At 40.2% G+C, this 17,224-nt stretch overlaps 1 protein-coding gene across 15 annotated transcripts in view; it reads right to left on the reverse strand.

Moving 5' to 3' along the window:
* TCF12 (transcription factor 12) overlaps positions 1-17,224 on the reverse strand; it is a 166,581-nt gene that overhangs the window by 49,938 nt on the left and 99,419 nt on the right. For 13 of the 15 annotated variants that reach the window (XM_081838903.1, XM_081838909.1, XM_081838905.1 and 10 more), the window contains exons 8-9: positions 13,292-13,424; positions 11,016-11,068 (exon numbers count right to left, since the gene is read on the reverse strand). In XM_081838903.1, the coding sequence (XP_081695029.1) occupies positions 11,016-11,068; positions 13,292-13,424 (186 nt within the window). Of the gene's footprint in view, positions 1-2,470; positions 2,773-11,015; positions 11,069-13,291; positions 13,425-17,224 lie in introns of those variants that run through there. The other 2 variants (XM_081838900.1, XM_081838901.1) reach the window with 2 other exon arrangements.

Consider the following 17,224-nt stretch of genomic DNA (forward strand, 5'->3'; position numbering starts at 1 on the left):
AACAGATACAGACAGTGCAACACACTGTGACAGCATTTTACCTATTTCTGTAAACTGGCTTACCTACACTCACAATGCACATTTTGTTCCCAGAAGATGGATGCTTACTTTTTAAATAGGTAGAGCAAAATGTAAACAAAATTCTGTCTGAAAACTAGCTTGATAAATTGCTTACACTGCATCTGTCTGCAGGGAGGGCCTTACTTGCCTTTTCATTTTAGAATTAAACTACTCAAAACTACTTCTTGCTCTATGGTTAAGCCACAAGTCTTTAATATGTTATGGCTTAATGGAGGAATAGTTGAATTTTTAAATACCGATCTGTAGCAAAATATAAAGAGGCACATTTATTTCATTCTAACAAACAAAATCTGATTTTTATTTTATTTCCGTCCCAACACATTAGAGCCTATAAGGATTGCCTCCTTCATCTTATCCAGAGATAACTGAAAGAATCCCCTTCAGTTTTGTTCTTATATTGCCTCTATTAGTTAACTTGCTAACCTTTTGTCCTCCTTTAAAGATCAAAAGGGGACAGGTCAAGGACTGCTACAGATATGAACAGCAGGCCTTCCCACGGGCTCCAAAAAGCCCTAGTAGCTTTTTCTAAATCATACACTGCCACTGAAACTTTCAGTTCCTCACTGCATGCCGGAATCTTCTGATACTTAACAATTAAAACTGTTATTTATTTGAAGTTCTGAAACATGTAACCAGACTTTATTAACTATAGACTGGGCAAATACTACAAAGAAGGTGGCTGGACAGGATTCAGTCTGATACGGTTTTAGGAGTGTATTAGCTATTCTTGACAAATATTAAGGCAAAAACATGCTTCAGAATGAAGCCCTGAATCAGAGCAGAACAGAAGACAAGCCAACATTTTCCACTTAACACCACAAATATGAATACACCAATGAATCAGAATGATTTAACCTTTCTCTTTCCTACCCCCTTTTGAGTTGCTTCCATAAAGCCTAAACGCTAAAGTGTCGCAACACAGAAGGGGCACCAGGATATGGAATTGTTATACAATTTCTAGCTCTTCAAGTTCATGAGCGTCACCCATGAACCATAACAAGCAGATGCTATCAATTCTTGAGGCTTGCTTCTTTACAGTACCAGCACTTCCATCCATTACAAGCCTGGAAATACTTAATAAGATCAAAGCTTTCCCCCTCGCTGCAGAACAAAGAGGAATGTTCAGAGCCAGAGAAAGAATAAAATCAACACTCCATGAAAGCCAGACTCCCATTGCTTCTGGGGAACTGCAGACTTCATTTTACTTCTTTCCAACATACACATCTTCACACAAAACTGCAAAACTACTTAAACTTAGGAGGTGACATAAAAAGAATCATTTTCCCATTTGGAGGGCTTGGGATGTTGACACCAAAGAAAATAAGTTTCCCTAAAGTTGCCTGTAACTCAGATGCACTTTATAATGATTTAGATATGTCCAGAGAGCAATTTACCAAACCTTTAGCATTTTGCAATGCTACTGAAGTTTGACTATGCTTTAAAAGACTAAAAACAAAACAAAACTGGATCACATCACTCAGATTGCTAATCAACGGCAATAAAATATGAGGCAATACTTTGAGAGTATAGGCAGAACATAGGAATGCCTCAATATTAATTGCAACTTATCTCTTCTAGTTAATGCCATTTGCCAATGTACATCGTTAGTAAAATCCTAAAAAAGACTAAAGCTTTTAAGTACTTTGCAGAGTGAGCAGCAATCATTACATGACACATAACACGACGGGATTAGTTTTCTGCGGTGTCTAAAATCAGTTTTGATTACCATCAAACCCATAAAATGCACTTAATGTGGAAGGTTCAGTCTACATTACACAATAGCTATATGGACAAAAGACCAACGCACAACACAATACTTATCAAACTCTAAAATGTACATATTGTTCCAGAACTTTACACATCTGAAGAGATGCAGATTTATAAACCATTCCTAGGCTATAGAAAGTATTTTTGTATAAAGGAGGATTCAACTTTATGGATCAGATTGAAGATGTTCAAAATGAAAGCACACGGTATCACTTGTAAGGACAGCATCTGAATGAAGCACAAACACTTAAGTGTGAAACAGCAGCCTGGTCAGCCAGTTGCTTTCTGAAATATTCCTCACTTTTTGTACTCACTTTTTTAAAGCAAGTAACTGGAACAGTTTCAGTTTCTTTCGCTGCTGCATGAAACAGCAATAATGCCTTTCACATTTTCAAATGCATTGCTACATGAGTGAAATAATGACATTCTCAAGGCAACAGAACAGCTGCATAAAATAAAAGCAAGTTATGTGCAACGATCATAGCACTAACTGAAGCAATTTAGTCTAAGTATTCTAGTCTATACAAGTATATCTAGCTGCTAGACCAGTCCAGAGACTACAAACAACATTTCCAGCCACACTACTTTGGAAAGTATCAGAACAAAAGGAAAGTCCCCTTACCGTTTTTCCATTGTAGTAATACATCAAAGAGTTGCTGCTCATTCCAGGTACAGGATATGCACAATACATGTTCACTCTAAAAACAACACAGCCTGCAGTCTAAGAGCACAGCTTCCCTCCAAGACATCAATTCACCAAATGAAACACAGCAATTCTTCAGTCAGATACAAGCACACATGCATCTACTCAGAAAGAATTTATGCAAAATAGGACTGAACCATCTAATACAGGAAAATAGGGTGTGCGTGTGTTAGAAACTATGCTGTAAAATCTTCCTTCAAAAGTAATCCAGTTTTAGTTGTAATGCAAGCAAACAAGGACTTCCATAAAGGATTTAAGAATTTACACCTTAGTCAAAAGGGCAGCAGTTTGCAGCTGCACTCAAATAAAAAAGCCATTTTTTTTCAGAGCCAAAAAGGGAAGCAATGGTAAATCCTTAGCAATTCAATCTTTTTTTTGTTTTGTTTTAATTAAATGAGAGCTTTTGTGGCAGCAGAGACCAAACTTCATGCATCTCTAGCCATACTTCCATCTGGTTCTCTCTAAAGCGGCTTCCAACTTTCACGAATACGCCACTCACTGGTTTGAAATGCTGAATTACACGCTGGGAGAAGGAGGAGGAGGACCTAGACAGCTAATTGCTTCCTGGACCAAAAAAAGCAATAAGCCCTTCATCATTAGGTGCCTGTTAGAGCCCAGGGTCAGAGGACATCCAGTGTCCTTTCAAAGAGCTGAGGGGGAAAATGTGGTGCTTTAGGACACAGAATTCACGCATCAGTCTAATAGTTATGAACATACAAAAACATACTATAATTTATATTTAAATTGACATAACAAAAAAAGCTTGGCCTTGTAGTTGTCTGTTTTAAACATATTTTCCAATTCATTTTAGTGACATTTTTACTTAATTTTTTTTAATGTTGGTTAATATTAAAATTAATATTTCTTTTCTCCCTGAATGATGTAATTCAGACCTTAAGATTTCATTTCAATGCACCCTTACAAAAATAAAGCAAGGTATAATAAAAATAGGAAGGTTAAATGCAATCAATAAATACCCATATATCAGTCTTACTAAGAATTCTCAATTTGGGTAAACAGGAATTTATGTTGTGGGGGTGCAGCCTTCATGTTGCTGGGGGGGGGGCAGAACCTCAGTTAGTTAAGTATTTTTATTGATTTTATTGATTTGGGGGAGCAGCTGCCCCCTGGCTAGGCCCATGATTCTGTCCAAAGAATCACACAATATACTCAAATACAGCTAAATGCTGAACATTTTAAAAACTATTTTTACTGATTTTATATTAATAACATACATAGACTCAAATACAGTGTGTAGACAGGATGGGGGGTTTCGGGGGGGGGAGTTTGTTCTAAATAAACTTGCATCCTTATTTTGTGGTTTCTTTCAGGTCATTTCTATGTTCTGATTTACTAACAGTTTTGAGCTGAAATGTGAATATTTTACCATGAATATTATGAACAATCAAGAACAGAAATGTATACATTTTAATGTTTTTATTATATGGCAGGTTATATGGCAATATTATATGGCAATTAATTAAATGCAGACCAAAGGGATATTGTTTGAAAAAACTTAATATAGGTTGTTAGATCAGCCTTGAAGGCCCTGCTGTCAAGCCCATGCTAACTGGAAAGGAGTAGGGACAGGGCTTTCTCTGTGGTGGCACTACAGTTGTGGAATCCCTTCCATGGAAACAACCAATAGGCTCTGCTGCTTCCTGCTTTTGGATGGTCTTCGAAAACATTTTATTTAAATTAGCATTTGATGTATGATTTCTGCCATTGTGATCACTCTATGGCAGGGGTAGGCAACGTAAGGTCCGTGGGCCGGATGTGGCCCAATCGCCTTCTCAATCCGGCCTGTGGACAGTCCAGGAATCAGCGTGTTTTTACATGAGTAGAATGTGTTCTTTTATTTAAAATGAATCTCTGGGTTATTTGTGGGGCATAGGAATTCGTTCATCCCCCCCCCCCGCCAAAAAAAAATATAGTCCGACCCACCACATGGTCTGAGGGATGGTGGACTGGCCCACAGCTGAAAAGGGCTGCTGCCCCCTGCTCTTTGGTGAGGTTCATTATTAATTGTATTGCTTACATTTGTAGATAAAAGAGAAATTACACTCAGGAAAGACAACAGCAGCAACAGTATCATCATCAACACCAACAAATCCCATCTTTACAAGCCTTCAATTTGGCTTTGAAGATCTTCAAGTTGCTTCTTCCTAAAATTTACTATGCTGCTCTTTCCTGGATTGGTGCTAAAACATTTTTCTCATGTTAATGATACTGTGCTGTTGAGAGCTATTCTTAATGCTGTTTATTGTTACGGTGATAATTATATATTTTAAGTGTTTTGATGAAGCATTTTGTGTTTTCATATGTTGGAAGCTGCCTAGTGAGGCCTTGGCCCTAAAGGGGGCCTAAACAAAAACAAACCCACTGAACAGGCTGAGGAACAGCTGCAAAACAGCATCAGGATACAGACTGCCAAGCGCAGGCGTGCCAAGCAGCTTGCAACCCTCTCTGTCCGCCCTCAGAGGCCACATGGATCCTCTTGGGTTCTCAAAGCACTGGCTAAGATGGCTTGATTTACAACAATGTCACTCTAGTGTTTTACTTCTGCAGGCAAGATATGTTAAATCTCTCTTTAGATCTTACTCAGGCTCTCCCCCAAAGGTTAGCAACTGTTCTAGGATTAAGATGTTTTTCAGAAGAATATACTCTATGTCAAAGTATGACAGAATGTTTAAGACCTACTTGACTGACAAAGACAGACAAATGTAAGAATTTCCATCTGGAAGAGTTCACAGGAACACTTTAGTCAAGTGATCCCTGGCAATCTCAGTACACTTCATGAAGCCTTGACAGATATTTTGCAGGGGTGAAAGAGTTCTTGCCAATCTTGACAGACTTTTTCGAGTGTAAGCATGTCAACCTGCTGTGTGGCATGGCAGGCTGTAATACTTAGTCACACAGAGATTCCTTTGCAGTTTGGGTTTCCTAGAAGCTACCGATCACAAAATGTGAGTAATTGTGTTGGCCACCCAACAAAAACCATTTTTGTACCTACAGCTTTTAAAGTGAACTTTTAATCTGTGCAACAGCTACATCATACTCATATTTTTCAGGAACAGCAGAAACTGGAGCAACAAACAAATTGGTGAACATGTTATTTTTAAAATACCTGTTTTGATATATTTTTTTTCACAATAAGAAACAGCCACCACATATGAAAATCACTTTCTTTCTCTCCCCACCTCTTTTCAATGCTTTTTATGCCAACTGTAACACATTCCTCTTCATTTAAAGGGTGCTTGAGACCACCAGCATATTTTCAAGCTCTCAAATGTGATGAGTACTGACTACTCATCACATTTAGAAGTCCTAAATCCTTTTCACAGGCTCTCATGACATGAAGCCGCCCCCGCCCCCCCAAACAACATAGTTATTAAATTATAAAACCATTATGCTTGAGAGTTCTATGCGAGATAGTGAGGCAAAGTAGATTCTGGAAGGATGCCTTGATAATATGAAATGCTGCTATGGCAGCCACCCCACATATTGCCCAGGATAGGAGGTGTCCAATACTTTGTTCTAAGTGGTGCCCATTTATTAAAAGACATCTGCAGATCCTATCTGAGTGTCTGGTGTAAAATGAGCAACAGGAGACAATGGAATATATTTGATCTTACCCTTTCCTGGAAAATGCCATGAACAAAATTAAAGAGCATCTCTGAAACAGCAACAGCCCAAGCCTACAACCCACCGAAGTGAATTAGCATGTATCCAGTATACAATGGTACTGAAATATAAGAGCATATATAAAGCCCTGCTGCACCAGGCCAGTGGCCCATCTAGTCCAACATCCTGTTCTCACAGTGACCAACCAGATGTCTGTGGAAACCACGCAAACAAGACCTGAGAGCAACAGCACTCTGCAACGATTTTCAGCAGCTAGTATTCAGAAGCACATTGCCTCCGACAGCGAAGGGAGAACACAATCATCATGGTTAGTAGCCACTGACAGCTAAATAAAAGTTAGTGGTCACCATTGCCTCTTGTGTGAGCTAATTCCATAGCTGACCTATGTGTTGAGTGAAGCACTTTATTTTGTCTGTCCTGAATATTCAAACATTCAGCTTCATTAGATGTCCATGATTTCTAGGGTTATGAAGAGGGAAAACCATCATCAAGTCTCAGCCCCACTAAACTAAAATCATCAAAATATGACAAATGCACACACCCCAACTAAAATAAAATCTTAAAACGTAACGGGGAAAACAAATCCCTCTGCTAGCAAAACTCTATAACTTTAGGTTTTCCTGTTTAAATCCTCTTAATAAACCATTGCATTGGTTACATGCCAAGATACAATCATTGGGTATCAAAGTACTGTTGCAGTTTCGGAAGTTTCCTGTAGATGGCTGTATAATCTAATCCTTCTCCCTAATCAGAATACCATACTGTACTTTTAATCAAAAGTATACCAAATCAAAACGATCATGTAGCAAGTTTTAAAGGAAGCAACAGGAAGTCTTATTTTGCAGAGCATTCTACTGGCTTTTGGAAATCATGGCAATGGGAAGTGCTATGCTCAAATGGCACGAGGAGAGAAATGGAAAATACAAAAAGGGGCTGCCAGGCTTCAAAGACACGATCGTCCTGGCACACTGACACACAAATTTGAGACTGCTGGAAACTGGATATTGGCAGACACTAGAAAAGCCACTCAGTGTTCTTCCTCTTGCACATCCCAAATTTATTTTGGCATCACAGCACTCAGCAAACAGAGTACCCCCTACAAGTTTTTCCTTTGATGAAAGTCCTGGCAGCAGGATTTATGCCAGAGTCTGATGCAAAGTCCAAGGCCTTTTGAAATTATTTTAATCACATGAGTTCCTTCTATGTATATTCCTGTGTGCAAATGTTATCTGACTAGAAGCCATCATCCGAAACATGATCTACATAATGTTCCATCAGCTTCCACATCTATTATCAGTCTCCTTACCCAGAACTGCTTTAATGGGGCAGATAGAAGGTGGAACCCTAGAAAGCTTAGTAATAGTAGTAGTAATGTATTAGGCAAACATTTGGCTTTCTTAAAAAGGAAGTGGTATGGGCCAAAAAACCCTTAATGATCTGGGACCCTGTTACTTAAATGACTGTATTTGCTCGTATGAACCAACTCAATTTTTAAGGATCTGTTCTTGAGGCTTCCACTAAACTGAATGTGTTTGAGGAATATCAGAGACATTGCCTTCTCTGAAGCAGCAACAATTCCAAGCAACAATCTAGGGAAATTTGCCAAGCCCTAAATGGTTCCCCCCTCTTAGGAAATACACTGGAGAAAGCCACAGCTAAGATGAAGGCTTGAGTACCTTTGTGACGTCAGTGGCCAATAGCCCTTCATCCCATCTTATCTACACGGGGTGTCCTTCTTCATCCCACCCTTAATTAAATGATTAGGGCACTGACTAGCAATAAGGCATTGGACAATCCTTCTTGATACTTCAAGAAGCTGCAGAACCAACAACATCACCCACTCCTCACATGAAGGAAGTTGCAAGTTCCATGAAGGAGGCAAACATTACCTTGCAGAACAGACATAGAAAGAAAGGACCATGGAGTAAGCAAGAGAGCAGCTTTCCTGGACATGCAAAGCAGGACTTTTACTAGGCAAAAACCAATGAGAAAAATGGACTTGAGAAGGACCCTGAGAATGCACACGCCCCTTGATGTGAAAGTCTCCCTTTCTTCTGAAAAGCCTGAATGTTCTCAACTGGAGCAGCATTGAGAGACACCAAGTAAAACTAGGATGCTTACTGGTGAGTAAGCACCACAGAACAGTTAGGCTTCCTTTATAGTAAAGGTGCATGAGACCAAACTTCTAAAGCTGCAGTCCTATGCATATCTACTGCCGATGTTGGTGGAGCTTACGTCTGAGTAGATCGGCTGCATGATGAAGTTTGGGGAGAAAAAGAAATGAAACTGTAGTTACATTTGGGACAGAAAGGATTAAGGAGAAGGAGGGGAAACATTGTTGTAGATAACTGAGATTATGTCTGTGGAGCTCTTTTGAATGCAAGACTTTCCAGGTTTCCCACTCCTTACATAGATGCCTTTTGCATCCAACCCTACCTACACACAAATCCCTCAGTAAACCCCTCCTATTTCTTTTCCACGTGCATCATTTGTATTAAATATTGACACTGGTTTTTAATTGTATTTTTATTCCTTCTTTTATTCAATGAGGGGATTCAGTGTTAACTGCTGGTCTATTTTTAGCTCCTGCTTGGGAACTGAAATGGGGGAGGGGAAGATTCCTGAGGTTGCCATTGTGACCCTGAGTTTACTGGGCAGCTATTCAGCCCATGAGCTTATGCAAGCAAAATCTGTTAAGAGTCTCTCCAGCTGTAAGCTGGCTTCCAGGTAAGCTGCAAGTTCATAACACAGCTGCCCCTCAGTCTGCCCAACATACATCTCACTGGAAGAAGAAGAAAAATGAAAACAGAAGCTTGGATTCAGTTGTTTTGTGAAATACAATGGAGGGCATAAACAAACCAGAGTACCAGCTCCACTTCAGAACTAATGCCAAAGAAGGAAAGATCTGGCCCATTTTGCATCCACAGCTTTCCTCCTGCCTTTGCAGCAGCAGCAGCCCATTCTATTCAGCCTGCACAGCTTTGAGTTATGACTCATCCAAGTGCACCTGCGCCATGTGTTAAGTACTGCTGAATAAAAGCCCAACACCTCCATTTACACAACAAAGAAACATGTTCTGCATCTCTCCCTCCTTTCTTGTTTGCTCTGAAAGGGAGGGATGGGTGGAAAATCCTGCCTGCATTTGATGTGGATTTTAAATACAGATTAATGTATTAACCATTTTCTTTACAGAATATGAGACTTTTAATACCACAACACAACCAAAAAGCATTAGATTATCACATTTATTGATGATTTTTAACCAAGCCACGCCAACCCCAACTCCCCAATTAAAGCCCTTTATTCTCAAAGGACACATTTTGGAGCAAGGGAGATGAACAAACCAGTTGCTTGAAAGCATTCGTGATGTTAGACTCAAGTTAGAAGAGACTTAATGAAGGCTTGAAAATCCGCAAGGGCTTCATAAGGAACATCTGACTTGGTGATTTATGCATATTAATAACAGTCCTATTGAGGCAAGCCGAGCTGCACATGTCCTACGAATCTTAATGTCTTCAGCTCCACTGGGATTATTACCAATGTAAATTTCTAGGATTCTCAGCTATTAATCTGTCTGTCCTCCTGTTCAGCAACATAATGACTAATTAAACATCAAAAGACATGAACAGAAGATAGTTCCTGGGCCACCCCTCTTCCCATGAGAGAAATGTGCATGACAGGGACAAGTAGGTAAAAGTGTACAAATATTTTACAAATCATTGCTATCAGATGTTTAAAAGCACTACAAAGGTGTAGCTAAACCAGGGGCAAAACACTTACTTCACCCCAAAGGCCACTTTAGCATTATTGATGACTCAAGAGGGATAAATCTAAGTTACACATAGAAAATCACTACCACAATTTTAAGTTTGCATTTTGTTCGTGTGCATTCTGTTAAGTCCCCTTTACTCTGTGCATGACCACAGGTCATTTTGAAGTCATTTATCCATGCTCATCTCTGCTTCCCATTCTTTATTTCACGAAGCGTGCTTCCCACCTCCTCCTCTCTGTGCGTGCATAGGACTGGTCTGCAATCTGCATCCCAGTTTGTCATTTTTTTTCCTGCTTTCCTGCCCACAGATCTTTCAACAGCTGCAGTCCCTTCTTCTCTGTGCAACCCACAGCACACTCCTCTCTTTTTGTCCAATCCATTTGTTCCTCACTTCCTCCTCCTCCTCACTCCATTCCTTACATTCCAATTTTCCTTCAATCTCTCTTTCACTCTTTCCCCTTCTCCTCACTGACTTGGGTTGCAGCAGCACAGAAGGCTTTCCCTCTTCCAACAGTTCATATTAAGGGAGACTCAGGACTCAGCTACATTAGTAAAGAAAAAGTGCTTTATATGCATTATAACACTGTGACACCAGATGGTGCTGTGGAGTCCTGTCTTTCTCCAACATGATTTCCCACTATGAGGTTTGCAAATCATTTTCCTGAATTTTTTTTTAATGTGTTTAGATCCAGCCTCAGTAAAAGCGGACAGTTCAACATGCAAGAGGATGAAAAACTTGACCAACTCCAACATGTCACTTGCTCCAGAAAGAGGAAGAGCAGTGCAAATAGTTATAGAGATTGCCACAATTGGTTGGTAGGCTTATGTTGTGCAAGCCTCAGTTAGATTTTCAAACAGCCCTCACATCAGCATTAGCCAGGTTGGCCACTGGTCAGGACTGATGGAGCTTGAGTCCAGCAACTACAGGTTAGTTATCCCTGCTTTATAACTTATTGCTGCTCAATTTTACTCTTTGTAACCAATACACAAAGAAAGCAATCCAATAGTAACTGTTTACTGAAAGATAGAACAACCAACAATACTTACAGATGAAGGCAAACCTGGGGGCACTTTTCTTACTTTCTTGGTCTGTAGAGAATCTGCATATGAAAAGCCAAATTTTATCAACCAGCAGCATTAGTAACATTAACAGAGTAAGTAGCATTGCTGAAGAAAAACTGCCTAAATGAGAAAAGAACTAGAAAAATGTAGTCCTAAAGAGTCGAATAGTAGCAGGTGCTGTTATAAAACTCTTTTGCCCAGCTACTTATTTTCCAGATTTAAATACAAATTGTTTTTTAAAAGGACATCAAGAATTATGAATTAATTTCCAAGATCTAGTTTAAGAGTTGAACCAGTGGATTCAGCCCAGTAAACACACCCAAATAGAGTTCACCTCCCAAAAGAACAAGGGATGGAATATCATACAAATGCTTGTATTTTGAAAATCATCACTATATAACCAAAGAAGGAAATGGCTCATATGCTAAGGAAAAGAGACCTAAGTACGTGGTTACTGTTGCCTATTTGAAATGAGACCCTCTGCATGGAATAGGTAATTGGACAAAACAAACTGGGAACAATATACAGTGGTATCTCCGGTTACGAACGGGATCCATTCCGGAGGCCCGGCCTCATCCTGAAAACTTCGTAACTGGAGGCGCCCTTCTGCGCACGTGCATGGCACAACTGAGCGCTACTGCGCATGCGTGCACAGTGAAACACGGAAGTATACATTTCCGGGTTTGCCGCTTTTGCAACCCGAAGTTTACGTATCCAGAGGGATACGAAAGCAGAGGCATGACTGTAGGGCGTTATGACTCAAAAACAGTGGAGATCAGGGCCTCCGACTTGGGCTTCTGCACTGCGGGTGCCCAACGTCACAGTGCGCACTGAAATAACGGCATTGCGACATGACATCACATGTCGCAATGGTGGAACTGCGCACATGCTCCGATGCAATAGCAGCAACTGTACTGGGGCCTGCACCTCTCCACTGTGGGGCCCCACAGCAGAGGCGCAGCCCCGGATCCAATTGACACTGCTGTGCTGGAGCGTCAGAGGTAAGGTGGTGCTTGGCGGTGGTGGGCAGTGCGCAGCGGCTGTGGAGATGGCTGTGCAGCCACTGTGGGTGGCGCACGGTGGCTTTTGCAGTGGCAGCAGCACATGGAGGAAGCTGCAAAGGGTGGAGGCAGCCAGGCACCCACAGGAAAACCAAATATGGGAGCCAGGGCACTCAGGGCCCCATGAAGTTGGCGTGCTTGCTGGAGATAGAGTGATAGATATAGAATCCAAGACTGTCAAGTCATATCTATTGTGTATGGTTTGTACCTAGCAATTTTCAAGACTCTTGCATTCCATTTCCAGTTTTTAGCAGTGTGTGCCTGCACTTATATAGCCAAAATGGCAGCATTCATGCACAAGAACGTATGTTTTTGAGTCACAAAGGTAACATTTCTTGATACCCTAAACAATTGTGTCCTTGAACAGTTGGTCACAGAACCAACCAGGTATATAGTAGAACAAGCTTTTGGTAAAGCAGAATAAACATGGCTTCTACAACGAAATGTCCAGTCTATTAGTGTTCTTCGGATGTCAAGAAAACTAGAAGATCAAGCTGATGTTCTGTACTTGAACTTTAAAAAAGATTTGGATAAAGTACCTAATCAACTTGGGAGTCAATGAATAAGAAGCAACAGCTTCTTGTGGATCAGGAACTGGTTAAGACAAATAACAGGAAGTTACAGTATTCCTGATACGAAGGTAGATGGCAGAGTCCACCAAGTATTGGTACTGGGATCTGTGCTCTTTAACTTGCTTATAAACGATTTAGAGTTGAGAAGTGAGGTGGCCAGATTAGCTGATAACACTAAGTTCTTCAGGGACTAAATAGGCCATTAGCCTGATCTAGCACGCTCGTAATGTGTCCTTATTGGGGAATGTTTAAGTACATGCTTCTGGGACATCATTCTGCTCTTACAACTCTTTTGGGGTGGATTGCACATTACATGGGGAATGGATGACTGGGGAGGAGATACAGAAGGAAAAAGGCAGCAGATGCTACCTAATTTTGCACTCAAAAGGGAAAAGTGCAATGTCAAGCTGCTGGCTCGCTCCTACTGCCCACTTCAATGCTCTCCCACTTTCAATTTATATGAGTCCTAAGCCGCCACGTTAAACAGAATATAAAATTCACAGAAGATAATCTATAATTAAACACATTTCTTGGGGGAAATGATTGGACATCTCCCTGAAAAGAGTGCTCTCAATCTTAAAAATGTGATGTGGGGAAAGCAGCATTAGCTAACGTATGATTGACTCACCAAGAGAAGATGAATCATGAAGTGATCTTCGTCGTGGATTTGTGGTAGGAAATGGGTAATATGATGTTCCGGCTTTTCCTGAGGACACCAGACCTGGACTTCCAAGCCCAATATCTGATCGAATCAGACTTGACTGCAAAACAAACCAACAGGAGTAGGACATTAAAAGTCTCTCTTTCTCTGTGCCTAAAGGACCGGGACACACTAAGCTTTAAAGCAGGCATCCCCAAACTTGGCCCTCCAGCTGTTTTGGAACTACAACTCCCATAATCCCTAGCTAACAGGACCAGTGGTCAGAGGTGATGGGAATTGTAGTCCCAAAACAGCTGGAGGGCCAAGTTTGGGGATGCCTGCTTTAAAGAGATGAAGTATAAGAAAGTAAACCCACCATGATTCTTTGGCTTGTACACTCTCCACTCCCCACCGCTTCCCCCAACACACCTAGGAGGACCATGACTTGTTGTGTTGCCTAGACCAGGATTATTGTTTTTAAGAATGGTGACTGGTGTACCCACTGGCACTAGAGCTGGAGTCAATGACAAGTGGAGCTACATAATTCTAGTTTTGTCCCTATTCTCCTCCATGCTGAGGAAACACAAGGGAAACACTAAGACAGAGGAGGAGGAAGGTGGCAGCCAGGCCCCCCACCCCAGTACTCAGGCCTGTGCAGAGCTTGTCTGAGGCTCAGAGCTTGGAGTCTTGTTAGAATTAAGTTACAAACAAAAAAATCAGCCAGTTCCTGGTGGAGCCCCCTAACCGACTTAGCCCTTTGAGGCCCAGGGCAAGTGTACCTGGGTGGCTGCCCCCTCTCTGCACAGGCCGGCCTGCACCCATAAATAAGAAGGCAGACAACTGAGGGCTTGCTGAGGGCAGAGATTCATTTGCCCTAAGAGAGCAGCTTTCCACTGGTTTTTAACAAACTCTGATCAGTTTCAAAACAACTCAGCTTCCAAATCTTTTTTAAGGAAAGTGAAACTAAAAGCCGCTAAGTCCATCTCCTGGCTGTGTTTGAAAAGGGCTGGAGAAGTGTGTGACACAAGATTAAGACTGCTCCTTCCTGCTTGTTAGGCCTTGCTAAAGCAATATACTATTAGCATAACGTATTAGCATAGACTGGGCCTAAGTCTCAAATGATGTGGTTAATGCATCAACCAATGACTAGTGAAAACGGTGTATTCAGCTTCAATCTCATATCACTGTTCAAAGAAATGTTAATTGTGGTTGGGAAGGGGTTAAGCCAAAGAATTATTTATTATTTTATTTGTTTGTTTCACAACCTTTATGTTCACTTGACTGCAAGGGCACCAACTCAGACCCCCGGCTGTGGGTGCACAACGCGCCACGCAGCATGTCATGACATGACGTGACGCATTATTTTCCTGGGGCAGAGGTCAACTGTGCCTTGCGCATGCTCCCCCACCCCAATCAATGGGACTTGTACCCTGAGAACTACAACCGAACTCCACTTCCAATTGACTTTTTAAAGCCATTTGAGGAAAATAATTTCAAAATAGTGGGGTAGAGGAAACATCCAAACATAGAAATAAATCCTGGTGTGGGGCTCTATAATTTCACTGATGTGATAAATGTAACTCATTAACAATTAGAAGCAATGTTTATGTAGTGACTGAAGCTGACACCTCCAATCAATGGATTAACAGCAACTGCAAAACCTGAAAGTTGCCATAGTTCGCCTGTCCCCTTCTCAGCTTTCTTCTGCATGGCGGGGAATGGCTCCTCTGTTAAATTAGCATAGTGCTATGACACCTCCCTAGATTTTGAGGATTCAGGCCAGTTTGTGCTAGTTTTAAAAAGTCATTCCTCTAAAAATGTGAGTTATTTATTTTTCTGTATTATTGCTGATACTTGAAAAAGTTTTATCCAGCTTATTTGAAGTACTTCTGTTTGCCAAATCAAAATCAATACAGATGTAATTAATACATCTCATTGATTTTTCTGCCTAGCAGAACCAAGCAACCTTAAGATCTATCCTACCCTGAGGGCATCAGATAGAGATGGAATACTCCAAGGATGATCATAACACTATGAAATAAGCTTTGTATTATCAATACCAGGCTCGCTCTTGACCAAGTGCCTGGGGTCTCTTCAAAAAGATAAGTTTGCTGACATGATACACGTAGCTTAGTTCCTAATGCTCTTAAAACTGAATTGGAGACTTCTCGCAAGCTGGAACCTCATCTTCTAAACTCACATCCAATTACTAAAGGATAATCAACAGCAAGCAATTCTCCTGGAATACTGACTAGCACTGCTTGGATTACTGTCCTCAGTAATAAGCACTCACTGCTGTAAGATAATTCAAATATACCTAGCTAATCCACAAATAACCTCCAACAGACACCCAAAGAAAAAAGTCAGGGACTACACAAATACTGCGCCGACTATTCACCAACTAATGAACGACCAGAAACTATTTAAAATACCTAGGTGCTGACATCCATTTCCAAATAAACACGTTTAATTGAAACGGCAAGGCAAGTAAAGCTATTGATAAATTAAATATTTAAAATACTCAGGATATGAATTTGGAAATCCACAGAACCTGTAGCTATAGACCACTCAAGAGTAGTGTTAAGGATTATTATATGGACTGGAGAACTACTGAATTCATTCTATTAAGCAAATATTTATAATGATCTACTATTTTAATACTATTCCAATAGAATTCTGTTGTATTTTTGTCACATTTTGTCACTGCATAAGAAAACTGCCTTATGAGGCATACACCCCAAAGAGGTGGCTAAGATATACCTGTCATTTGAAGAACACTGTGTCTTCTTTTTCTTCCACTGTAAAACACCCACAATATCCACTGAGGTGCAAGGCTATCCATCCAGCACCAAAAGAAACTTTGTTCTATCCATTATTTTGCACAGAACTCAAAGGATACAAAATTTGGATATAGTTTTAGGGGTACAGTCACTCCTATTGCTCAAAAAATATATAGTTTGTTGGGTTTTCACCTGTTTTATGCTGTATGAAATCTAATACGATGAATAAGCTTACATTCTGCTTTGTTTTAATGTGTAAAGTGGCTTACAATAATAGAGCATCATACAATACATAAGAGCATATAAAGCAAGCCATTCATAAAACAGCTATCACAATGGAGCACAACAAAACAATAAAATAGGAAAATAGGAAAATCATCAAGAGGGAGTAGCATTAAAGTAATAAATAATGAAGGGTGATATACATTGTTTTATATAAATATAGTGGGTTGCAGCCAACCAAGTTCTACTCAGAGTAGACCCATTAAAATTAATGGATCTGACTTACTCATGTCTATTAATTTCAGTGGGTCCACTCTGAGTAGGACTAACATTGAATACAACCCAATATATACAAGATATAAATGATATAAATGCTGCATTTTAAACTGTTGAATGTGTTACTTTTTGAAAAATAAAACCATGGGAACATCAAACATGGGGAATAATGACATTTAGAAATTATATTATATTGCAAATTCATTCTGCATGGAAATGTTAGAAATAAGCTCACAATTATCTGTAGGTTGTTAAGAATTCACTCTGGAGAATATCATTAGATAGTGAAAAACAAAGGAACCTTGAATGAGTAATCAATAGCAACTGCCAGAAAATGAGATAGATTAGGATTCTCTCTGGTGGTTTGTCTTAGAAAGTTTTCATTAAATGCATTGTGCTAACAAGTCATTAGATAGGTACATGATCGCATAGCACTTAAAAATAAATGGGATCTGTTGGAAATCAAACAGTGAAGAATGAAAGGTCTAATAAATTCTTGATTTGCTGATAATTTCATCGTCCAGAAGAACTGGTTGATGAGATGAAAGGAATGGGGACCTTGGGTGGAGGTGACCACATCACGATACTGAGGAAAAGGAAATCTTGATCCAAGTCAGAAGTGCCTCAAATATGCACTAAAGGA

The sequence above is a fragment of the Podarcis erhardii genome (assembly GCF_964252035.2).
Source record: "Podarcis erhardii genome assembly, chromosome: 14".
NCBI classification, from domain to species: domain Eukaryota; kingdom Metazoa; phylum Chordata; class Lepidosauria; order Squamata; family Lacertidae; genus Podarcis; species Podarcis erhardii.